General features: G+C 36.5%; 1 protein-coding gene across 4 annotated transcripts in view; it reads right to left on the bottom strand.

The window, feature by feature from the left end:
- TTBK2 (tau tubulin kinase 2) overlaps positions 1 to 27,023 on the bottom strand; it is a 90,798-nt gene that overhangs the window by 16,198 nt on the left and 47,577 nt on the right. For 2 of the 4 annotated variants that reach the window (XM_057403889.1, XM_057403891.1), the window contains exons 7-14: positions 18,734 to 18,799; positions 17,981 to 18,073; positions 16,907 to 17,032; positions 13,835 to 13,992; positions 12,298 to 12,514; positions 10,713 to 10,924; positions 8,984 to 9,578; positions 4,346 to 4,594 (exon numbers count right to left, since the gene is read on the bottom strand). In XM_057403889.1, coding sequence (XP_057259872.1) covers positions 4,346 to 4,594; positions 8,984 to 9,578; positions 10,713 to 10,924; positions 12,298 to 12,514; positions 13,835 to 13,992; positions 16,907 to 17,032; positions 17,981 to 18,073; positions 18,734 to 18,799 — 1,716 coding nt within the window. The remainder of the gene's footprint in view (positions 1 to 4,345; positions 4,595 to 8,983; positions 9,579 to 10,712; positions 10,925 to 12,297; positions 12,515 to 13,834; positions 13,993 to 16,906; positions 17,033 to 17,980; positions 18,074 to 18,733; positions 18,800 to 27,023) is intronic. The other 2 variants (XM_057403892.1, XM_057403893.1) reach the window with 2 other exon arrangements.

Below are 27,023 nucleotides of genomic sequence, written 5' to 3'. Positions count from 1 at the left end.
TGCTGAGTGAAGGCTGGAACATCATAGCAACTTAATTTTGGCCTAAAATTTATTGGGAAAGAAGTTATTAACAGTTACCTTGTCATGACTGAGAACTTCAGCACATTTTCCCTACTTAATAAAATCAAATCTACTGTGTATGAAGCAGTTCCAGCAGCTATGGGCTAGACTGGAACTTGAAATTTCTTCCTTGATTAAACCCAATATTATAAATGGTATTAGAAGCTTATTGGGAAAAACCTAATTTAAACTTCATGGTGACTCAATATAGTTTCCATCAGGGTAGGAAATAGAGGGGCACAGCGATTCTGTAAACCTTGATATCAGAACCCTATAGCCAACTGTAACCATGGCAGCAGTAAAAAACCCAGTCTCACTGAACAGAGAAAACCTTTTCTCTCTTTTCCTTCCAAGACACATCATTTGGTAATGTACCATGTCTTAAAACTGAAATTTTGAAGAGGATTTTGGACAAATATAACCATTATGGATAAACCCATTATTTGGACAAATACATCTATATCCAATATAACACAATTTTAATGGAGAAGTACAATGCTAAACCAGAGTTTAAACTAGTTCTAAAGCAATCCTAATGCACATGACAACTTTGAGTTAATGCCTTTGACAAAGTAAAAGTAATCTTAAAATAACTATGTAACAAGAGAAGGATGCTGGGGAGGGACTCTTCATTAGGGACTGTAGTGATAGGACAAGGGGTAACGGGTTCAAACTTAAACAGGGGAAGTTTAGACTGGATATAAGGAGGAAAGTCTTTCCTGTTAGGGTGGTGAGGCACTGGAATGGGTTGCCCAGGGAAGTTGTGAATGCTCCATCCCTGCCAGTGTTCAAGGCCAGGCTGGACAGAGCCTTGGGTGACACAATTTAGTGGGAGGTGTCCCTGCCCATGGCAGGGGGTTGGAACTGGATGATCTTAAGGTTCTTTCCAACCCTAACTATTCTATGATTCTATGATTCTATGATTCTATCTTTGGTTTTTTTTGTTTATTTGTGGTTCTAAAAGTGACTGTTAGATGTGAAAACCAATGTAAAAGCTCATCTCTTGTTACTGCAGACTAGTGAAACCTGACAAAATTAGTTCATTAAAAATAGTAAAATTTACAACATTTAAGTGCACTCTTGGATCATAAACCTAAAACATCTAAAATAAAATGTCAATTATAAGTGATATGCATTCTTTCTCTAAATACCCCTAGAACATGTCAAGAACTCTTACCTTATTCTTCCATAGGTCCCTCAATCCCAGTGAGACGCTTAAAAATTAAGGTAAATTTTTTAACTCAGATCAGTGTTATTATTTCTTATCTTGGATATGAATATGATGGCTTGCATTTCCAAAGCATCTTGCGTAGGAGATTTCAGAGGATTTTGTAATTAGTAATGCAACTATGTAACTATAAATTAAGTCTTAAAATGTTCCAGTAAGGTAGAAATTTGAGGAAATTAAGACATAAAAGAAACTATTTGTATAAGTGACACTTAACTCCAATTGCTTAACTTGAGACACAGATTATTATCCTTCCCTAATACTAAATCATTAAATTAAAATTAGCCCCCTTACGCATGTCTCATTAGGCAGACACACAAATGCATTAAGCAGAATGATACACAAAACTGGAATCCACCTTTGTTAAGGGCGCCTTTGTTATTGTAGAGCAGCCAGTTTAGAAGTATTCTAGAAGGCTGCCATGGCTAGAAGAGGCATTCACTGTCTTACTGAAGAACTACAGCTGAGAAAACACAGATTAAAAACTGAGGTCTCTGATTTTGATTGTTCCTCATGACACAATGCAAGCAATTTCCTCATACCCAGCTCTGGCCAGCAGTTGCTGCACTCGCACCACCTTTTCCATTGACTTCACACAACCCTGTACAGCCCTCTAATGAGCAGAGTTCAGAGAACTTATCTGGCTGAAAAATTCACAGAAAAAAAGACAGATGTTATGTTTCAAGAGGTTTTGCTGTACAATTGCACCATGCTATAGAGAAAAGCATGCTAATAGTACTCTAGCCCCACTCTTCAGATTCAATATAGTCAAATAATTGGGTTTTGTCAGCTCTAAGTTGCCAGACTATTTATACTGCAGGCTGAATAACTAAGGAGAGTTGAAACAGAAGTACTCCAATTCCCTTCCATAATATATGTATGGCAAGAGAGGAGCTCTCATTATCAAACAAATAAAGGTAGACCTACATCCTATACCCTCTCTGCACTACTGAGCAGAGAATATTACAGAGATTTTATGACTCCTACCTAATGTCAAACTAACAGAAAGTGGGTTACAGTTCCTGAACCCTCAAGTGTCAACAATCAGGAAAAAAAATCCCTTTGCTTGATTTTAGGAACAAGAATGTATCATTTTTTTATTTTTAAATACATGAAACTATATTCAACAGAACAGATCCCTGTCCTCTGCAATTCATTAGTTATGAATGTGCAACCAAATTGCAAACAGCAGGAAATACATGAAAATATATTCAGTATCAATATTTATGCAGAATAATATAGAATGAGATTAAAATTCTTTTTAATATTTAACTGCAGAAAAACTGCAGGTTACTAACACATATATTCATCCTTCATACTGCCAGAATTTACAGCTTGCTAAGTACCTAACATTACTGCGTTGTAGAACAGAGAAGGACTTGCAAAACTATTTCAGTTCTTCAGTGAGCCATAAAGTACACAAGGCCTTCATTCTCGGAATAAACTGAAGAATCATGTGCTTGTAGATTCTGTCGCAAATCAAAACCTGGAAATTAAACTCTTAACAGTCAGGACTTTCAAAATCACAGCTTGAAAAGGAATATGGACTTACCAGGTAAAAAGAAAGAAGCAGCACCTGAGAATGCTACATAAAATCCTCACACCACTCAGTAGCAGCACCTGGCACAATACCAGCTCTTTATCACAAGAAAGTGTATCACCTATTAATATTAATGCTATCTTCATTTGTTGAGTACTAAGGAAGCTGGAGAAGACCCTCTGTGAACAGTTTGCTAATTAAGCCTGCAAAACATTCTGATTGGAAAATTTAAATTGTAGATATACAGGCAAATTAAGAAATTTTGTACCCTGGGATGCAAACTAATCCTGAAAAATAAAATACTGATGCTTAATTTTTAATGAGTTAATGTCTCCTAAGTCCCTTTTCCCTAGTCAAAGGGAATGTGGTATTTTGGTAGTCCATCACAGAATGACAGTAATGAACACCTTGGAGCTACTGTATGTTTCCATAAATTGAGGACAGTTATTTTTTTTTTTATATTCAGACAAAAAGCAGCCAGAGGCTGCAGGATGAAACCCCTGCTTTTTGAGTTCATAGACAAAACGCTGACATAAGTACACTAGCTAGTTTGCTTTGTTATCACTCACCACTGATCCTATGGAAGTTTGAAAGAAGCTAACGTTGATGGATACTTTTAACATCAGTACTCCTGTGCATATTTCACTGAAAAAAAAAGTCTTTCACAGAGAAATATTTATAGTCAAAAATACATTAGAAATAAAAGGCAACACAAAATATAATCCAAATTAAATATTAATGGTAAAACGATGATGATATGTTACAGTTTTAGGCATTAATGCTATGTCATACTGCTTTACCAGTCAATGCAAACTCATGCTGCTTAGCAAATCGCAATATTTTTGTGACTAATGCACAAATTATTGTTAACTTCAGTTATGATTCTAAGCCTTCATCTTTCTCATATTGAAATGAAACTGGAAATACAAAACCATGAAAAGCACCCTTTCTCTATTGTCGTTTTCCAGTAGCTATGACCCCTGATAATTGCCAGCACTGTTTTGCATACTACAAGCAGTGGAACAATTCATTATTTGTTCATTCACAAAATTTTAATATGTTCCCAATTCAATATCCACCTGGTACTCGTTATATGAGCACATTAAAAAAGAAATAGAGATTATAATCTTGGTTTAGAAAGAAGCAAAAATCTTTTTCTGGATTTTATAATCCTATCTTTTTTCAAGAGAAAATCCCTCTGAAGAAGTGAATTTACCTTCCAAAACATCTAGAGATGCTCAGTGCTCCAGATCATAGCCTGAATAACAGCTCCTTAAATATTTTACCTCTTCTAAGTGGGATGATACATCTTCCTCATAAAGTATTCCTGACTTTATTCCTGAACAAGTTCCATTCTTATTCCCCAAAATGACCTTTCAAAATATTTGTATGATGTTGTGTATAGCAGTATGACCAGCACATGCCTTCTACTGGACTGTGCAGAGCAACTGAAAATGTTTAACTTTGCAGATGACTGCTACCATGCAGTCACTTTTATGAAGACAAGGCTTATTCACCTGCTGAAGTTGTGCTTTTGTGATGCGAATGACAGGGGGGAACTTGTTGCCACAGGGAATGACAGGAAGCTGCCTACGACCAGTTGAGCGGGAGGAAGAGGAATGGCTCTCTGCCGATTGACTCCTTGGTAAACCAGCCTCTTTCAGAGAGTCCAAGTGGATGGACAGATTGGCTATAGGGCTCATGGTACGGAGAATGGGACTTGAAATTCTTGGAGTGGAGAAATGCAGCATATGAGATGAGTTCAGCTGTGAGAACAACATGGCAGGGAAGAAAATAAGGTTTAAAAATCAAGTTTAAAAATAATGATTCTTGTTTATGTCTCGTCTATATGCAGTTTCTTAGAAGACCATATTCACAACGCACAGGCTGAAAGCTGGTAACTGAAGAGGTGTTTTAAGTGAAATCTTCACATTTGCCAGCAATTAAAAATACAACAAAATCAAATCCAAAGTGAGTATCCTTTCACTAGCTGGCTCCTACCTTTTCAGTCAGTCAGTCAGTAGCAATCTAGGGCAAATTTAATACCTTAATACAGTCTGTTCTGGTTATTGATGATTCTAATAACCCTCCAGCTTTGACAAACAATTCTGAAATCAACTGTTTCTTTGCAAGGCCTTTTCCAATGCTGAATAAATATCTGATGGTGACTCATTTAAATACCTGTAAATGAGATTGCTATATACAGTTTGCAATTCTTTGTTCCAAGTATATTTAGACAAAATCATGAAGAGCAGAGCTATGGAAATTTTTGCAAGCTTCCTGAAGGTCATTTTCTGTTTCCTGCTACAGTATTTGCAGTTATAATCTGTATTCCTTGGAAACAGACAGCACCTGTCAAGCACTTCAGTTTCCAAGAAAAAGGTATTTGCATTGTGTCAGAAATAAATGGAAATGTAAGAGCAGGTTTTTGATAAAATATAGTATTACTTCAATGCCCAAAATTCTAAACAATAAAATAGGTTCACACATTCAAACTTCTATAACCATACACATGTATTTATGGTATTAGGTAATTAACCAAGTTCAACCAGAGCAAACTGTTGTTTAATTTAAACTGCAGATGAAAACAGAATTTGATGTTGCATATCCATTTACTTCAACTCCATTAGGGAGTTTTCTTCGCTGAAATATCTGCTTGTCAAATTCATGCTGCAAAGTTTTCTACATGAAGTTCACTGCAATTCAATACAAACACAGTAAATGAATGAGGCCATGATTCAACAATGCAGCAAGTGCAGCCCCAGGCTCTTCAGTAACCAGATCAAGGAAAAGAAAACTTGAGCTGCAAAGTGCTGCTCCAGGGTTCACCATTAGACTAGTGACTGATTAACTTTGTACCAGCAGACACTACTGCAAATCAGGTACTGTCTGTCCTCCTTCAGCCAAAGTCAACATAAAGCCACTATGAAAGCATTAAGTCATCATATATACCCTAGGATGCTCTGAATAGCTCAACAGAAATGTGACCATATGCCCATAACTGAGACAGATCAAACTGGTATTTGCTGGTAGCACACAAAATCTGTACTGCAACTGGAAACCCATGACTGATAACATGAAAATTTGTTCCCTTATCTGCAGGTTTTTTCACAATAGATAGCATAATTTGTTGTAACTTTCTATGCCTGAAACTTTCACTTCCCAAGCCAGTAACTTAGATATCTTTCTCTCATTTTTGAGTTCAGGTTTCTCCCTGAACTGCTACAACTTTACATTCTTATTAGAATGCTGATGCTGCATGAAACAGGTAAGTGATCTTATAATCAATTACAGGAAGTTCATGTACACACATGGCTTTAGGAAGAACATTTATCTACAAATGGAAGGACTGTAGATGAGCAATTTTTTCCTTCTCGAGAAGATAAAATTACGGGTGAGTATATGAACTTTTAGTTTCTCATACAGGAATGTCCTTGCTACTACTTACTACTTAAATAGTGAGCAATAAAGCCCTGAAAGAAATAATGAATAAAGAAGAATCAAAGTAAAAAATGAAAAACTACATAAAACAGGAGAACTATTTTATTCTATCACCACTGAAGTAACTGCTTACGTATTTAACAAACCTATCAGAATAAGCTCAAAGATAGTAATTCATCATACATTCTCCTAAGTGATCGTGAAGAAGGTCACTAGAAATCCATATGGAAGGTACGTTCATAAGCACTATGACCGTGAATGCTAACATGTCCTAGAGTTTCAAGTTGCGTGAAATGAGCAAACAGTTTCAGAAATTACATTAAGCTATTATACTACTATAATTTCAACATCTATTTTAAACCCCTTTTAGTTACACTCATTTGATTTATGATCACCATCTTGCATTCTTGGATCCAAGCTTCTCTTACTAACTTGTGCAATACAGTTAGTAAAGTAAAATACAACCTTTTGCCCATTATTTGTATTGTCAGGAAGGTGCTACCTAGATAAAATTGCTAAAGAACAAGAACATCTGCTCCACAAGCAAGGATCAGATTCAAAGAACAGTTTCAGGTGGATAAATGCTTTGAGGAAGAAAGAAAAGGGCTCTACCAAACAGCTCCCTAAGGTCACCAGAACTCTGGAATAGAGAGGAGGCATAAATATACTCTCTCCCTGTGAAGTGACTAGGACACTCACCTGTAAGAGCAGCTTGGTTGCAGTAACCACTCAAGTAATATTTAAAGATATTTTATGTAGTGAAATACCATCAACGAAGGATAGAAAGAACAATTTACTCCCAAATATCCTCCTGGGCTTTGTCTGACTTTCAAGGATTAATGAAGTAGATGGAAGACCATCGCAAATTGCCATCACAATTGGAATAGACACACTCTGTTCCCAGTTTCTAAATCAGCCAAATAATTTCTATTTTCTTTATTACCAGTTCAGTTTATAATTTAAATTCCACATGATTCACCTTGAAAACAGCAAGTTCTTTCCTGACGTTTATCTTGCCCTCACAGCACTAGTTGCCTGTGCAGGATAATATAAGCCATATTCATTTCCCCCATTTTCGAGGTCATGACAAATATTGCTTACCTGCTTTTCAAAGCCAAACCAAAATATAATCTCATCCCAGTGTCTACTTCAACCAGTATTTCTTCCAATAAATCTTATAATTAACCTTGTTTATAACTATTTCTGCTCCCATGCTCAGAAGCTTCTTCCTTTGGAGATACTGCCTGTTTCCACTGTAGTACATGATATTTACATCATCTCTACTTTCAGTTATAAGTAAAATAGCAATTTCCCCCCAAAATCTACGTTTGTATAAAGTGGAATTTGCATACAAAATCACAAGCTGTTTTTTTAACGGTTTTTCAAATAAAACCACCTGCTGATTGGTATTTTGTATAGGAATAAGTGTTGCTCTTTCCTGTTTTACTAAAATTGACATAAAATACAAAGACTTAACAAGTAAAAACAACTGAACAATTCAGTTTTTCACCTTTAAAGCTTCTAACCCATCAAAAGCTCTTTCTTACAACTAATATTTCAATGTAACTCTCAAAAATCTCTTCCTGTTTAACACAGTTCTGTATTTTGAATCATGTAAAATGCACTTTCTGTAAGATACATAATCCACAAAGTACGATATCTGAATATAATCTTGCATGAAAGATATGATCTTACATTTTCTGTGAGAACCTAGGTGTATTTGAAATTTTGCTATACAGTTACAGTTAAGTAAAATGAGTAGTTCATTTTTACCATAAAGTATATTCCACACCTTATAATAAATGAGTAGCTGGTGACAAGTTTTTTCTAATGAGAGTATTGCCCTTTACATCACAGATGTCATAGATGACACAATATCTAGTGAGTAAAAGGGAGAAGTAAAACCAGGAGCTGATTCCCAATCACTTAACAATTAAACTCACTTCCTCTTTAATTAAAGCCAATAAAGTCTGCTAAGAAATAGTGACAAAGGAGGGAAAAAAAAGTAAACATTCTAAAACTGTGCAAATGATAATTCTTTAGGAAAGACAAACACAAAAACAAGAGGGTGCAATGGAAGCAAAGCAATCTGTCTTAGTGAAAACATTGGAGCAAAGCTGTAGCTGCAAAACTATCTTAGAAGTGAGAAGTAGCAACAATTTATTAAAGCTAAAATGTTGTTTGTATAAGTACAATTGGAAATTTCAGAAGCAACAGGAAGAAACAAAAGGAATTCCAAAAGAAAACACTACGTCGATGATGGTGAGAGCAAGTAGCACAGTTTCTTTAATTTCAGGCATTTAGGCTTTTCCTGGAACACATGAAGCATTGTAATGCAGTATTTTACATATTCAGTTAAATTTTACGTTTATGTACTGCAAATACAATAAATATATATTTGCATGTATATCACTGATTAGGAATCACTGCATAAGGACCTTCTTTTATATATATATATGAAATATTTATTTATTTAAATTAAGGCCAGTTCTGTGGATCATATCTGCAGAATTAAAAGCTACTTTCATGGGAGAATGTAAACACTCATATAATAGAACATGAAAGATCAGTCCTCAAGAATAAAGTCCCATATCTGATGAAACTAGGAATTTCTGCCACACTACTGTATTTTAGTCACTGCCTTTTCCCTTACTATCTCCTCAAACAATTCTGAATAAAAAGAAGTTCAATAAAACAGCGACTGTTTCTCTTACCGGAGTGAGTGCTCCTTCTGCTTGAGCTTCCATAGGACTTGTAGGGGTGGCTGCAAGCTGTCCAGCAGCTCCTGACAAAAGTTCCAATTTATCTGTAAGCTGTTCAGAAGCAGGAGGATGACACTCCATGGCTAGAACTAACTCCACACCCGAGGTCTGGTTCTTGGCATGGACATTGTTTCCTGCCCAACCACCCTGTCTGGGTTGCTCTTCTGCAGGGGACTCCTCTAGAACTTGTAGTACCTCTGGCTCTTCATCTGAGGGACTTCCAGTTGCTTTGTGCCCTAAAGCCTCATTTGTTCTGAAGTCCTGCAAGTCCCGTTCCTTATCTATTATTACCCATTCCTTAGAATCAACCTCCTGCCTGCAGGAGCTTAAGTTAACAGCTACAAATCCATTGCTAATAACACCATCAGCATGCTCTGGAGAACTAGCTGACACAGGCTTTGAAGCGTCTGGAAGATACTCTTCATCATAGTGCCAAACATGGTCCGTGCGGTTAGCCACAGGAGCAGGTGTTTTCTGAGAAAGAAGAGGAACAGCAGCAACAGGAGTCTCTGCCGTAGCATTCAAGTCTTTTTGCATCTTCCCCAAACTTAAAAAAAGAGGATAAATCTAAATTAGTTAATAATTAATAATTAAGTAAATAATGTAAGCTATATTTGAGGGGTTTCAGCAGAGAAAAACTGTATTTATCTAAAAAGTTGTTGTCATATTTTAGAACAACCTACAATGGTTGAGACAAATAACTCTGAAGTCAAGTAAAGAAGGGTGGGTGGCATTAGATTTACACATATGGTAATTGTAATGTATTATACTGTACTGTAAATGTAATTACCAGAAGAGAGAATAGTGAGTGGATTCAAACTCAGAGGCTACCACCAGATGTCCACTGTATTTAATTTATGCTACAAAGCAGACTCAAATCAGAACACAGGAAACAGATGTCTCCAGCAGCAGTTAGATGCTTTCAAGAAGAAAGAATTGTTTTGACTGATTCCTTACTTATGGCTTTGCATAACTTCCTTCATTGAACAAATTCAAATTCCTAACCCAACTATGATGTATTTAGAAGGATTTTGCCAGTGTCAGCCCCTCAGCTCTCTTCCTTTCTCAGCCTCCACCTTTCACTCAGATTTCACTGTGTCCTTCCTCCCCTTACTCCTTGTACACATAGGCAAATTGATGGCATCTGCTGTTGTACATCTGTCTCTTCTCCACCTTTAAATTCCATTTTAAGACCTCTGTCTTCTATCAATTTTTATGTTGACACAACACTTCTGGGCATAACTAAACCTGCTGCATGCAGGCAGATTCCCAACTTCACCTCATAACTCCACTTCTTGTAAACTGTCCTTCTCCTGTCCTAACCCCATGTTACCTCTATTGAGCACCTGATATCATTCTTATTTGAGTTGTACTGTCAAGAATATCCCACTGAAGAAAACTGAAATAAGCATGAGGGTTACACCACTAGGTCTTGAAATAAATTCTCAAGTGTGGAAGTCTGAATTTAACTGCATACTAGTACTAGCATTTTTTTAAAGAAGCTACCAAGTAGTGAGATCCATTAATCAAGCAATATTTTGAACACAGTGAATACTTTGCTGTAGTTTACATAAGCCTAACACAGCAGCTCCATTCCTGGTTTCACATGGCAGAGGAATTATACTACCTTAACTATATAACCTGAAAAGATCTAAGCACAAGAAAATGACAATTTCTTTACCAGGTCTCAAGAAATTTATCAGTGTCTGGCTTTGACTCCAACGTCAGACGCTTCTCCAGTTCAAAGCTGTGAATCGAACGTAACTTTCGCACCAGTGGGACATCTCTGTCTAGCTGAGTGGTCTCTGAACGAACACGAATCGGAGAACCGAGGCTCGGGGCATTAAGCATGCCATTCACTGGTCCATGGCTGTTTTCTTCCTCTGTGGCAGCCTGTGCAGAAAGTAAAGTAAAAATGTAACTCGCTTAGAGCAGTAAAAACAGGAAGAAGTACTGCATGGTAAATACAACCCAGGGTTTTAGTCTGTGATAATTTGTATTTGAACCCTTAAGTTCATGACATAGTTAAGGAAGCTTAGATATGCTCTTCAGCACACAACAGACAAAATACTGGTAATATACTAGTTCTGGGTAGGTCTGAGATCAGGAGTCCCAAAACCCCAGTAATACACTCAAATTTACTCTGGTATTTCACATTAAATTTTCTTTAATACTCTGAAACCTGGCACTTGGTAGCATCTTCAGTCTGCTTTTATAGTCAAGTGCTCTTATTAAAAAGAAGTTAGCTTCCAAGCTGTCATTATGATTCTCTGGAGCACATAACACTGTTATACATTAAATCTACTAGATAATTTCTGTGACTTAGAACTATGTTTTAGTTCAACCACATTCCATCTTTTATACTAACTAGACATGCTTTAGATCTCGGAAATCATTATCATCCTTAGTTTCAACAGGTATAATTCATAGAAATTGTCTTTGTTTAAATCAGAACAATTTCTTAATCCCTCTTTGGTAAAAAAAAAACAAACACATTTGAAAATAGGCATTATATGCCTCATTCTTTCCAGCAATAAATTTTTTTCTAATACAAGAAGGAACAGTCTCAAAACTAGACAGCTCTCCTAGCTAAATATTTTAGCTAGGAGATTTTAGTACCAGATCCCTCTTCATGTTCTTGATATTTTTATATCAAGAAACAGGGCTACATTTGACCGACTATGAAATGTGATCATGAGCAAGGGAGCTAGGAACCACTTCTCAGAGATCACTTTTCAAAACTGAGCAGCATTCTCTTCTAAAGACTAGCCCTTGAACCTCTTTGCTCTTTGGACAGATACAATGGTATCGTATCTCATGGAGACAAAAACACCAAGTGAATTAAATGGATACTGCCAATCACACTGTCAATCTGTCAACTGAGGAATAATATTTAAGTAGGTTTCATATATTCAGTATCTAACTTTTATACTTGCAGGATGCATAAAGTTTGCTTTGGTTTCACTTAGCAAGAATCAAAATCATGTCTGAAGAACATGAATAAACTACAAAGAATCTTAAATTATCAGCAATCTACTATTCATCACGAAGACTAGATAAAGTGATACAAGGCCCAAAAGCTTGTCTGCTTGTTCCAGTATGTAGATCACTCTAACAAAATATGCAGCTCTACCATAAATCTTGTTTTCTTAGACCATTCTGGCTAACCAATATTTGTAAAACTGCAATATTAAGTGCATTTTACGTGCACTATGAGGACAGGAAACTGTTCAAACATGATCTTTACAATGCAGATTTGTAAGTACCTTACAGATCCCTAGTTTTATTTTGTTTCTATTTGCATCCATTTCTTCCCAAACATCTTTTTCCTGAGGACGCTGATGTCCAGGGGATCCAGGTAGTTTCTCTGGTGAGACACCAATAGGAATACCATTCTCTCCATCACTGAGCTGTTCATCAGGAAACACTTCATCTGTGTTTTCTCGCAGCAAGTCTCCTGGGATAGGAGTGGCATTGGCAATTCTACAAAAGCAGTTAAAAAAAAAAAATAAATCACAAACAAAAATTTTGAGACTCTATCTCTTAAAATGATTTTCTACTCCCTGAAAAGAAAGCAGCAAGAAAATATAAGCAAAATCATGCTTCTGTAGAAAAATACATCTTGCAAAGTATTTAATATAAAACCCTCTACTTGTTGGCTTTCACAATTTATGTTTCTTTAATTTAGACACATAACAAAAGGAGCAAATCAAAAAACAATCACTCAAAAGCTGGGGTTTTTAATGTTTTGGAAGAAACTTCTGAGAAAATTTGTTAGAGTTCATGTCCAGAACCCCAACTTTTCTACATATGTATGTACAAAAAATATTAATGGCAATTTTCATAATGTAGTTACCTTTTCTGCAAAATTTGGTAGAATAACAAAACATACTATATGAAGAAGAGAGATCACTCAGCAAATTAAATGCTGTTTTAATCACTATTCTTATCAAAGTGCTATTTTGGTCCAGTTACTGATAATCAAAACATAAGCATAACACTAACAAAATACTACATTTTAATTGAAGTTCTTTAATCCCAGAACTTCAAGTGATTTAGGTCTAAGGCTTAACTCGGTGTTGTGGAAGTGAAGCACTGCTATTTCTAGAAAGCTGTCAGAAGGTCAGTTAAAAGTCATTTCTTTACAATCACCAAAATTGCAGCTGAGATTATAAATAACCCCAGTGTGATGCTTCATGTGATAATGGGACTGAATCACATACAAAATCTCTATCAACTTCAGTGTTTTCAATAGTGCATACTGTACACCTGTGTAATATTAACACCAGTTAATGTCTTGACTGATATTTAACACTTTCTTTTTAATTACTTTTTGATTACTCTGAAATACTGGGATTTAATATATTCTACATGAAATACGTGAAATTCTGGTGTTTTTCAGCCTCACTACACAGTCAAAACTCCCACATCAGAACCTTCATGTCTCTTAGATAAAAACTGTATCTATTCAAGGCCTAGAACAGGCTCAAAGACTTCCTCTGCACCCATAAACAACTCTTACATTCTTCAATCTCTTGAGATGAGTCCAACTTGCTTAATTATAGAAAATCTCAGAGACCACATTAAATATTATTTTTAAATGCAACCAAAATCTATCAGGATCTTTTAGGCCAGTATAAACAGGAACCCTAAAAAAGGAAATATTTCAAATGCTCCCAAACCTCCATTCCTCTATTTATTCAATATCCTGCAGAAAAAAACCCCACCTAAATTATGGAGATAATTTCTCTCTGGTACTCTGTGACTGCTTTTTAAGTGACCACAATTGAAATGCATACATACCCAATCGCAGCTGGAGTAAGACGAGTATGTAACTGAGGTGTGGTTGAAGTTGTCGTTGTGGTCAGAGAGCCGTCAGTTCCATTCTTCTCCCAGTCAAAAGGGTCACTTTCAATAACCCCAAACGTTTTCATGCTGTTGTCAAACACAGACATGAGAAGCTAAAAATGAAGAAGAAAGTTAATAAGCTTCATTTTGTCTAAGAGATCAAGCGATTATGAAATACCCTCCTATAATACTTTAACATGTCTCTTCTTTAAGATTTTGACTGACAACAATTTTCACAGAAAAATGACACAGTTCTTTATATTAACCATTTCCCAATTTCCAAGGTTCCAAAGTCAAGGTATGTAAAATTTAAAAATAAAGAAGCAAAGCACATCTGTGTTCTTATCAGTAAAGAGAGGCAAAGATACACCATAGGCTTCCATAAAAAGACAGAAAGACATACACACAACTACATCACTGCAGGATAGCATCCAACAGCTCTCCAGCAGAGGAAGATAAAGAAGTATATTCAGTAACGCCACTAGAAACCAAAAAAAATAATAAATATGTAGGGAAGGATACAGATTTGTTAATTCACATATTTCTGTCATTTAGAAGTATGTATTGTTTACTCTATCTAATGCTGACATTCACCCACAGAAATGTCACACTGGAAGCTTTCCACCCTCATTTTATGCTATGAAAAAGCAAATAGAACAAGTTGTTTCCATGACAGAGAAAGAAATTCCAGCTACTTTCTTCTCCCCCTGAATAAACTTCGTCTCATTCTTGTTACTGGTGGGAGGCTGTGTCCATATCACATAATCTCTTACTCTGTATCATTTCTAAAGTTAATCCATCTGTCCCCTCCAAAGCTGAAACTCTAGTTTTCATCCTTTCTTCCAGTCTAGGATGATGAAAATTTTTCTCTGGCCTCCTTTGAAAACACACACCCTTTCACAACTTAAAAGGGATGGGAAGTCTGGATTGTTTTTCTTGTATAAAGTGGTGGTATCCTTACTCTCAAGAACCTTTGGGGGGCCATCTATCCATCAGCTCTGGAGTGCTACTGAACTGCATGAACCCGTATTTCACTCTCCGTCCAGTATGTACTCTCCTTTATTCTTATCTTCCTGTAACACTTAAGCAGTCTCTCTGAAGTAATACTTAAGCTCATTCTCCTTTAAATCTTTCCTAAAATTTCAGCCATAATGCAAATATAAACTCAAGTGCTTAATGTTGTCAGGAGGCTGTGGCAATGTGTGCATAAATACCTGAATAAACTAAACATATCTGACATTGCCAAATCAAACATGGATTCTGGGCCGGTGTGTGATAAACTTTTTAGATGGTAAACTCTTGCTGTGCTTTAGACCCAGCCAATAACTTAGCACCACACAGCCCTTTGTTCACACCTCTCCTCCCTTACCCCTTTCCTACCCAGGGCAGGATGGGGAGAAGAATCAGAAGAATGTAACCCCACAGGTTGAGATAAGAACAGTTTAATAACTAAAATAAAGTAAAATACAATGATATTAGAAAGAATACTAACAATAATAATAGAAAACAACAAGAGAAGAAATGAAAGCTCAGAAAGCACAAGTGATGCACAATACAATTACTCAGTACCTGCTGACTCACACCAAGCCCAACTCAAAGCAGCAATCGAAACGACTAGGGTTTTGGTGATCTCTGCAGTCAAGTATTTCAGGCTTGAAAGCCCATTATGGCTGCATGCTGTGCTCTAAGCTGTATATAGCTGTATATGGCACTCAGCTCCAGATTTTGGAAAACTGACAGAATGACTATCACTATGGAAGCAATCTGATCAATTTAACTTAAGGAGCACCCACTAGAAGCTACAATAGGAGGACAGCACCTGATCCTAACAGAATCATAGAATAGTTAGGGTTGGAAAGGACCTTAAGATCATCTAGTTCCAACCCCCCTGCCATGGGCAGGGACACTTCACACTAAACCATGTCACCCAAGGCTCTGTCCAACCTGGCCTTCAACACCACCAGGGATGGAACATTCACAGCTTCCCTGGGCAACCCATTCCAGTGCCTCACCACCCTAACAGTAAATAACTTCTTCCTTATATCCAATCTAAACTTCCCCTGTTTAAGTTTTAACCTGTTACCCCTTGTCCTATCATTACAGTCCCTAATGAAGAGTCCCTCCCCAGCATCCTTATAACCCCCTTTCCGATACTGGGAGGCTGCTATGAGGTCTCTATACAGCCTTCTCTTCTCCAGGCTGAACAGCCCCAACTTTCTCAGCCTGTCTTCATACAGGAGGTGCTCCAGTTCCCTGATCATCCTCGTGGCCCTTCTCTGGACTTGTTCCAACAGTTCCATGTCCTTTTTATGTTGAGGACACCAGAACAGCACACAATACTCCAGGTGAGGTCTCACAAGAGCAGAGTAGAGGAGCAGGATCACCTCCTTCGACCTGCTGGTCACTCTCCTTTTGATGCAACCCAGGATACGGTTGGCTTTCTGGGCTGTGAGTGCACACTGAAGCAGGCTCATGTTCATTTTCTCATCGACCAGCACCTCCAAGTCCTCTGCAGGGCTGCTCTGAATCTCTTCTCTGCCCCACCTGTAGCTGTGCCTGGAATTGCTCCGACCCAGGTGTAGGACCTTGCACTTGCCATGGTTAAACTTCATGAGGTTACAGCCCACCTCACAAGTGTGTCAAGGTCCCTCTGGATGGCATTCCTTCCCTCCAGTGTATCAACTGAACCACACAGCTTGGTGTCATCAGCAAACTTGCAGAGGGCGCATTCAATCCCACTGTCCATGTCACCGACAACGATGTTGAACAAGAATACTGCTATGACTGCAAAGCAACTGCCAATTGTTTTTAGAAACTTGAAGGCCTTACTCTTCCCAAATGGAAAAAAATAACATCTTTGAATCACAAAGTTTCCATGGCAGTAGATGGTTATTAAAATAACTTTGTGGTGGCACAACCTGTAATCAGTACCAAGACCACCTACTGAAATCAAAGGAAATTGAAGATGGAAGAGCATAAAAATCTGTTATTTAAAAATCAGAAAAACAAAATAGTAAAAAAGTTTACCTGGTAATCGGGCTTTGTAAAGTAATCTAAATTAGCAATGTGATCCAGAAAGACGCTGAATTCTTGGGGAAGATGTTTCAACATAAGTCTGTGCTCGTACCTTTCTTTAATGGAGCCCACTTGCTCCTAGGAGTAAATATCACAGCAAACATTAATACTCTTTCATTCTCTGCTATGACATACTCACCTTGTAACTTACAGCCATTCAATACACTACTGGCCAGAAAGACAGGCAACTACATTACACTGAATATGACAGAGGAAAGCAATTCTACATCAGATAGCAAGATAAGAGGTTCTGTCATTGCCCTCAGTACACATGCAAAATAATGCACAAATTTCAAACTCAATATGAAATGCCATTTAATTTTCTGCTGTGTTTGAATGCTGTGTGACATCAAGGCATCATCTGAAGTTCAGTCACTTTTTGGTGTATATTTGGTCATCACAGTATATTGCATAAGATTGGTGTAACAGGAATAAATCAAAACCAAAACAAAAATAAAAAGACATACTACTTGTATACCACTTGTCATCTACCAATGCATAAACTACTCCAGAGACTAACCTGGTTTCAATCTAATTTCAAAAAAAGGTGAAAGAAGCAGTAATAGGCTAAATAGATGTTGTTTCTTCACATATGTCACCTACGTTATGTATGACTAAAGGCATTACTGTATATTGACTGATTCACTTTTGTTCACCAACAAATAAGAAATTCCCATTTCACAAATAACCAAAATAGATGAGAAATTCTAAATCTGTGACTGCAGAAATAAAAAAGTACTCAAGTGAAAACAGGAAAATTAAATAAATGGCATATATACACTTACGTTTGTCTTTTAAACATTTGCAAACTAGACGTGCAATCCACTTCCTGCCTAGAACAGTTCATAAACTTGATTGCTTTTTATACCATGACACTAGCAATGAGAACTAACACTTAGAAAATGCTGGAAAATGTAATGTTAAAATTAATGAACCAGAGATTCTAGTGTAATCTTTATCACAGCATTCGCCTGCAATTCAGAAGTAAATCTCCCTCATGCTCTTTGGTTTCACTTCTAGGTTTACCTTATCTTTTATTTTTCTCCAAGGCAGCTGCCCAACCACGAATTCCACCAACATATAGAACAGGGACCAGAGGTCATCATGCCGACCCATTTCCTGTAAAAGAAGAAATATTAATCTAATGAATCTTACAAATACCTAGAAGACAAAAGGGAGGATAGATTCTTTACTGCTCTGGGGACTTAAATTATTACAGATTAAAAAATAATATAATCAATGCTGCAAAAGAAAAGCTTGTATAATTAAATCCAGCAACTATTATAAGTAGTAAATTTCCATAGAAGATACACAGAAACAAAACAGAAGTTAAAGTATGTTAAAATAACATTGAAAATCTCTATACTGGAAGAGCTGTTTATTCAGATTTCTGCAGTGTATGATGTTAAGATAACATACTGGACATTATGTATTTTAGAAAACTTAGTAACTTCACTGTTTAATTTATTTATTACCTTAAAATACAATTGAACACTAAGGGTAACTATTAAATTCACTATTATTTCTACAACAAGAAGTTTTTTACCCATGACTACTGTGTATTATCCTTTCCCAAAATTAGTAAGTATTAATTTCTACATATACATTTTTTGAAATTAGAATTTAACCAATACTTACAGCATTAACTTATACATAATAAGTACACACATAAGAACACATAATAAATACATTCATAAGAACACAGAAAAGTAACAGCAACTGCATTACAGACTGCTTTCAGCTACATGAGATGGGTATGATATCGATGGAGATACTCACTCTGTTTCTATGAGCATTGATTGATGCATATCGTACTGTTCCTCGAAAACCAGCGACAGCTCGTGGCTGTCAAAGAATAGAAAAAGATTCTCATTGTCAGAAATAAACCCTCTGACTACTTAACTTAGCATCTACAAAGTTAGTACAGAGCCACAAGAAGTATCATTTGAGGCTTTGTTTTCAATTTACTGTGTTTTTGCATGTTCTCAGTGGAAATCCACGTAGGTACCACAAAGTGACGTATGTCACGGTTTTTTAAACCATCTCTTTAGGTCAGTTTTTGCTCTCCACAGGCATCAAGTCCTGTTTAATTCATCCCTCAAAAAAGCTGTATGGCATAACTATTCCTCTTTTTTTTTCTCCAATAATGAAGTCAATTCTTGATTTTAACTATTAGAAATCTGAGTTTCTAAATTCTGACAAGATCTAAACCATAATGATTTCTTCCACTTTGCTGTAACTCCAATATGACATGGTGTGAGCAGACAACCAGGCACCTACTGAAATGTACTAGCAACATTTTCACAAATTAATTTCTGAACTAGCAAACCAATTGACTTCTTGAGAAATTCCAAAAGCAGGGAAAGACACAGGTAAGTCTCAAAGCTGTGGCTGAGCAATAAACAGCAAAGGCTACACTACAGGTACCAGTTAAAAACATTTCTTTCTTTTCTAGTTTCTGAATATCAGCATACGTGAATATCCTGGACACTCTAGATATTGTATGAATATGTCAGTTGTTGTCTTATAATCACAGAATATATTTTCCCATCCTTCTTTCCTTCAAATAAAATATTACAAAAGGAATTTCATAACTGATAATAGTGAGAATTAGTACATATTTACAATTTTAAAAAATCAAATCATGGTATTACTACATTGTCTAAGACAGACACCCAACCCATGCTATCCCCTTAATTATTCATTCTGCTTAAGAGAATTACCAGAACCGCTAAATTCGCTTACTTTTACACAGTCTTATCTTCCCAAGTAATAATTCTGTGTTTCCTCTAACAGTGAATGTGAGGAACTTCAATTATCTTCCTCACCTCTGACTTGAACTTACTGGGTATGGCTGATCTGTCTGCCTGCCCCCAGTCATGACAATTCTTAAGATTTATAAAAGAATCTGCACAATACATTGAAAAGTCTGATTTGATACACACAGAGATAACCACAATACAAATTTGTTATCCTATTAAGATAAAACACTTCAGGCTCTCCCCGCGTATGTATACAAAGGTATAATTTCTTCTTATCTATCAAGAGATGCTACACAGAGGTATCATTTAAGTACATCAGGAGCTGCCATTACCGTCAGTAACCCTATCAATTAAATCCAGCAGAATTATACAGCACTATCTTTTAAAAGGATTCAACAGCCCATATAATCAATATCTGCTAGAGTGGTACAAGAGCTGAACCAGTGTTAATTAAGGTGGAGAATATTTTCTAGGATGTCCGTAGCATGCGCAGGTTCTTAGATGATGTTCTATAAATTTTAGGTTTTGCATGTTATCATAAAGTTTAAATGGTGCTTGGAACACATTTTGTGTTCAGGCAGGACAGATAATTGTGTTACTACCTTAAATGTTGTAAGTATATCATATTCCATATGGAGCACTACCTTGAAATGAAGCATAACACTGTAATTGCAGAAATTTCACAGTGCCATGAATAGCTCAAAATGCTTTGAAACTGCCAAGACAAACAAAATACAGGTAAATTTCCAAAAACATGCTGTTTGATGAACAGCACTTCTTCAGAAGAGCACCAAGAGCTTAACTTTAAAACACCCCAAAATACAAATGCGGTAAATCCCAAGAGCATAAAGTTTCAAAAGATGAAACCAAATGGTTACTGCCTTCAGCCTCTAGTCTGAACATTACAAAGGAAGGACTGTATTTAGTTTTACTAAGCTAAACATTTCCATTCTGGTGAAAATAATGAAAAGTATGAAAACTAGGACGAAATGAGGCTTTTATTCCTAGAGTTATAACTTTAATTTCTACCTGATAACTAGCACAAAAATATTTCAGTTGCTTGATAAGGAAATAAAAGAGTAAGAAACAGCATGTGGAATCTAGATTACCCCATCCCCTAAAAAACCTAACAATCTGATATCTAACCTATTCCAGTTCTGTCCTGGGGGAGAAAAGTCCCTATGGGGAAATTTCATTGAGTACCAATTGCTTTTGAATGTTAAAGTCACTGCCATCCTTAAACATTCCTGTAATATTATTTGCCCTAAGATGATTTCAATTATCCTGGGTGAGAAGCATGAATACTGTTTTATACATTAGCTTATCACAAAATTAATTCTGAATTCTTTACCCCAGCAAGGATATCTAAATCCTTTTACAATATCTTGCCTTAAAGTGTAGTCTCTTTTACACTTTAAGACACAATGAAATACCTCTTACTAATGCAGCCGGTCATTATTTCATAGTGCTATTACAATGCCACACAACAATAAAGAATTAATTCTATCATGTCCCTAACAACATGAATGACGGCTGTAGTAGATCAAATCAAGTTTGCCCCATTCAGAATAGAATGTATAGACTTTTGAGCATTTGCAAAACTTTCGAAGCTGTCTCAAAGTTCTTTATGCATCTCACAGCAGCTCATATGTAGTGAAAGAGAAATATTACAGGCAACAGCAACCTCCTGAATGACTCACCATGCTTTTTCAAATAACCTCCCCCCCAAGCTGTTAGCAATCACGTTAATTTGCTTTTAGATGCTTCCAAATTTTTCCTATCTGAGCTCACCTGCCACCACCTCGCTGAAATATTGTTTGTAGTATTGTCTTCCAGATGCCTTATCTAAGAAAGCTGCTACCGCTGCAATTGAACTTTCTTAAAGCAAAATAGATTTCCTTGTTGCAAACAAAGCTTAATAGGTCCATTTTTTCAATCATTACAGGTGACTTATTAATACAACCAATGGGATCAATGGCATTTCTGGAGCATATAGATGCAAAGGGCATTTGTACTAAAGGAATTACGAATTCTGCTTTTAAAAAATATCTGTGAATTCTACTGACACCCTTGATTAGAACAGATCACATCCACGTTCCTTTCCATGGCAAATGCGATAATCAGCATTCTCCTGATTTTTCACTTAAAATCTAGTGGCGTCTTTTTCTTATCAGGCATAGTTAGATTTGACACAAAACATACTTTGGAAATCTTCTACAAAACTATAACTTGTTTGGATCAGTTTACATAAAAAAAGCTTTTTCTAACACAATTAACTCAAGCAGTGATCCAAAAGTGAGAGCTGTCCCAGATTTGATTACTGTCACTAAATTCTTCAAATATAAGTTAAACTATTAAAGATACATGCATATGAAGGAGATTCAATGACTATGAAGAATTTTCAAAAACTTAAAGGTACTTTTTAATGTAATATCAATTTTCTTTGGAGGTCACCCTGCCCTGGAAACACATGAAAGTGTCTTAGATAAACCACATGCAGGAAATAGGAGTTCCTTTAAAAAGTTAACTATTTCCTCTAAGCACAGAGGTTTGCAGATTCCTGGGAGACACCATGCTTACAAACCTATCTACAGCTGTTGCCTCTTTGGAGGGGCCATGGAGGAGGCAAGTCGCACTCCTTAGCTCAGTTTAGTACTTCTAGATAAATGCTCTGGGCTTATTGCTCCAGGCAACAATGGAAGTGTTATGCAGAGCAAAAAGTTAACTTTTTTACTGCAGTCATGGAAACTAGAAAAGAAGCATGAAAAAATACTACAGTATTACCTCTGACACATACTATGGTTCTTCCTATCAGTCGGGTGATGACTGAAAATTCTGCAGCGTCTTTAGATTTTGGATTGAGAAACCAGCTCAAGCAGCGTTACCTCACCTTCTGGGTGCTGCCTCTAAAGCCAAGTTCTAAAGCACACAGGGGGGGTGGGTAGAGAAGCAGCCACCTCTGCTTCCTTTTGTTGAAGGCAGAATCCTCCTTTTTTATCTTTTCCCTTTAAAAAAGTAAATTTCCTACTTCTTTCACCCTACGGGAAGATATTTCCAGGATTGGAACTATACACAGTTTCAATTCTTTAGAACCTTTTTTTAACACCAAATAGCTTCAAGAATTCACATTCTCATCCACCCTTTTCTTGTGGATACGGCCTCTGCAATCTAATTTAATGCCTAGCATGTGTTTGCACAAGTTTGAAATAAATGAAAAATTTAAGGATCATCTGGGTAAGGAAAGATCAAGTAGTTGAGATGTGCCATTACAGTGTATTATATATTTCAGTTTTCACTGTATATACAGCTCTTCAAACCCACATTTTCAGCTCTGTATAAAAACCATATCTGACACTGATAATCAAGGTACTTGCACATAGAACTCCTCATCGACCCATCTCCTACCTGCTGTCAGTATGACAGATTATTTGGACTCAGATCAACCTAAACAGAAGTTATGATTTCCCAAAATTGACTGCAGCTGTCTGATCCTATGACACCTAGTCCCCGCAGAAGCTGGGTAACAAGCCAAGTTAACATCTAACAATACAATTAAATTTTGCTATTGTGAGTTCTAACAGACATGTGGTGACAAATGCTCATTTAACTCCAACTGCCTGTTCTATAAAGAGCATCATCATCTCTAAGACAGCAATATTTGATACACAACTCAGCTCCCGAGCTACTCAGTTTTCAATCTGGAGTATTTACTTAGCCAGTGTGAAGCACTAGGTGAAAAAGGCAATATTCCAAAGCTGATTCATGAGCAGATAAAAAATCTGGTGGGCTGGAGGTGGTAACAACCTACTAAGAGTCTGTCACAAGCCTGAACTTACTGCAGTGAAAAATCACACAGGATAAATCTGCCATGTGTATGTTTGCTTTGCCCTTTGCAGTCTTTTTTCTTTCTCTTATACCAGGAGCTGAAGCAGAGATTACTCTTAGAGGAAGACTACTCATGTAAACCAGCTAAAGCTGTGACAGAGAATTTCCCCAGACAGCAGCAGAATACTGTTTTACTTATCTCTGCAAGTAAAAATTTTATGGTTGTTTTACATCATGGAAAGTCCCATGCTCTTAGCAGAGTGGAGAACCAAGACCTTCATTTTTGTTTTGTCCATACCATATTAAGTATTTATAATGATAATAATACCATATATTAAAGATTTACGTGAATGCAGCAGTAGACTTATTTCAGTAGTAACTTATTTTCAAAGAAGGATGAGAAACAAAAGGTCTCAAGCAAGCTAACCTACATAAAATAATACACTTTCCTTCTTTTCAACTAGGAATAAATTAGAAATTAAAGTTTCTGCTTTGATTTCGGTTTGCTGCTATTTTCACCAGGAAACAAATTTCATTGGACCAAACCATCTGTCATTTCCATTATAATAGCTTTTAATTTCAAACAAATGGGACAGCTCTCAAAGACTTTCAGTTCCTGTAAGTTTAATGAAAACTGGCGATTAAAGACAGAACCCAAATTACTACCTTCACACAGAGGCAGACGGTTAAAATTCAATTAACATGGCTTACATTCAACCTAAGAGACACCAATCAGTTGGTCAATCAGCATGCTTTTTAGATGGCAAGTAAGTATATGCCTAGTCCTGAAAGGCAACTCTGTACTGGTCAGAAAGGCAGAGTATAGTATGAAGCTGAAAATACTGCGAAATTTGAAGGGCATAAGAAGCAGTACACAAAACCATAGGAAGGCAGTAAATTTCACCCTTCCTAGAATAATTTGATTTTTTTCAAAGATAAGATCAAATCTCAGTGCAAAAACTTCTTCTTTTATTTTTAAAGGGTGGTTACAGCCTACTCTCCTGAGCATCTATCAGTTTTGTAGAAAATAAAGGAACTGCTGTATCAGAATATAGAACAGCTATACAGCACAGCAGAATTTCTAAATTAAAGTTTCCAGTGATTGTTTGGATATATCAGTGCTCTGCACATCACAGGAAAGGAGAAAGAAAACCCTCAATATACACCAACAATTACAAAGTATTGTATCATGAGTAACAGATCTTTTTCATATCTCAACTATTTATCAACCTGTTCCTCCACACAGGATATCAATAAATTGTGTATTCTTTTTATATTTTACCCAAAAGCCCCGAACACCAGGTCACAAAGAATCTTCCTCTCAGAGAAATAACCATATATTATTTTTTCACTTCATTTAATTATCACAAGAATATTCCATACAGCTGGTACAAAGTAATCATAGCACATGAAATCCATACATCCATTTTAGTTGTGTCACCTTCCAAGTTAATTCATAATGCTCTTTCTTCATCTTTTACATTAACTTACTACCTTCCTTTTTCACCTTGTACACACAAGACACCAGCTGCCTGTCTCTATAACACTGATTTCTTTCATTTCTTCTTTGTCAGTAATACAATCAGACTTGAAAGGATCATGTTCCCTGGAAGCTGAAAAATGCTACCTATATACATTATAAGATTGTGCCTTAAATAATCTCCCTCTATGTCCCTGAAGGAGGTTATAGCAGACAAACATAATAAATAGTGCAACTCTGGTAGGTATAACACAGCTATACCATGATAGCTAAATAGGTTTGTCACTGGTAGGAATACCACACCTTGCATTACTTCAAAAAATTTTGAAACCTACCAACTCTATAGTTATCTTAACCTCTTTATTCAGAAATAATGTCTGCACACCTCTCCAAAATAACTTCCTTGTCCTCCCTATAAAGTTATTGCTAATTTAGAAACGGAGCCTCAAATGACTAATGTCATGATTCATTCAACTCATGCAGATTCCTGATTTCAGCTTGGATTTGGGGGGGGGGGGGGGAGGGAGGAAGGAAGGAGAACGGCTTTAAACTGAAAAGGGGATAGATTTAGATTAGACATTATGAAGAAGTTCTTCCCTGTGAGGGTGCTGAGGCGCTGGCACAGCGTACCCAGAGAAGCTGTGGCTGCCCCATCCCTGGCAGTGTTGAAGGCCAGGTTGGACAAGGCTTGAGCAACCTGGTCTAGTGGAAGGTGTCCCTGCCCCTGGCAGGCGGTTGGAACTGGATCAGCTTTAAGGTCCATTCCAGCTCTAACCATTCTATGATTCTATAACATTAATTAGGCTCCAGTCTTTGTTGACTTAAATGACATGAAGAAAGAATAAAGGAGTATATATCAGTTATTTAAGAATCAGGCTACATGTTTACATCTTGCACTGAATGGCTCTGATATAATTCCTTTGTTACAGAATTTAAAGTTATGAAGAAAAACATTAACCTCTAATAATTCCTCTTAGCACAGCACTCCATTTACTGAAATAAAGTTTTTCCTCTTTGAAGTAGTTAGCTTTTTAAAAGCTATCAACTATCAAATGCTTAGCTCAGAATTTAGAAGGAGATCTTGCAAGTCTCATCTGTTTCCAAAAATATATGTAATACAGTCTGGCTGATGCAGATTTGGTGAAGAAAAGCTGAAAGCACAGATTTAAAATATTTGTTCATTAGTCATTTTCTCTGTTCTACAGTAGCAAAATGTACAAAATTTAACTTTATAGACATGAAAAGACAGAAGTGGGCTATAACAGGGAGAGTCTGGTTTCCAAAAACTTATGCCAGTCCTCTCTCTCTTGCAATACTACTTTTGAATTGTCATTTAGTAGTGAAAATATTTATTTTAGAAACAAATAACTTTTTTTAGGAGTTTGTTTTGGTTTGTTTTGCGAGATTTTTTAAGAATTCAGCTTCTTAAATGATATTTCCAGAACACCATCTGTCATCCTAAAGTGAAACTTGAAGATTAGAAAAATCATTGGCTGGAAAATTTTCAGAAGCAACAGCACTGAAGAAAGGCAAGCAGCATTTACTTGATTTTATACATAAACACCTGAATGGAATAATATGTTCATTGCTTGATGCGAACAGCTTTGAAACTGCTTCCCTAGACAATGAAAAGATCTGAACATCTGCATTCATAATTGCTTCCACCACATTTTTCTAAGGGTCAGACTGTACAGCAGCTGGCATATCTTCTGCTTTAGTATGAGCCAGAGACACTTTTGTTACTGACAGGTCACCATTAAAAAGCATCAGTAACAAGCATTAGAAAAAATGGTGGATAATCCCTTGGATTTGAATACTTTTGCTAATGTTTAGAGCAAAAGTTTTGTGGCTCCTTTAATGCACCCCGTATAAGAAAGAAACAATGCTACATTTCCTAGTTGTTCTAAAATGAGGACTTCCCAGCTTGGTAAGGTTTAAGATTTCAAGTTTCCAGGTAAAAAAAAGTCTGGCAAGTTAGATCTAAAATACTGTAAACCTCCTT

The sequence above is a fragment of the Pezoporus wallicus genome, unplaced genomic scaffold, assembly GCF_028554395.1.
Source record: "Pezoporus wallicus isolate ANWC-B61680 ecotype Strahan unplaced genomic scaffold, APGP_CSIRO_Pwel_v1 contig_8673, whole genome shotgun sequence".
Classification (NCBI taxonomy): domain Eukaryota; kingdom Metazoa; phylum Chordata; class Aves; order Psittaciformes; family Psittacidae; genus Pezoporus; species Pezoporus wallicus.
Note: the sequence above shows the minus strand (reverse complement) of the source record. Positions and strands in the feature narration are given on the sequence as shown.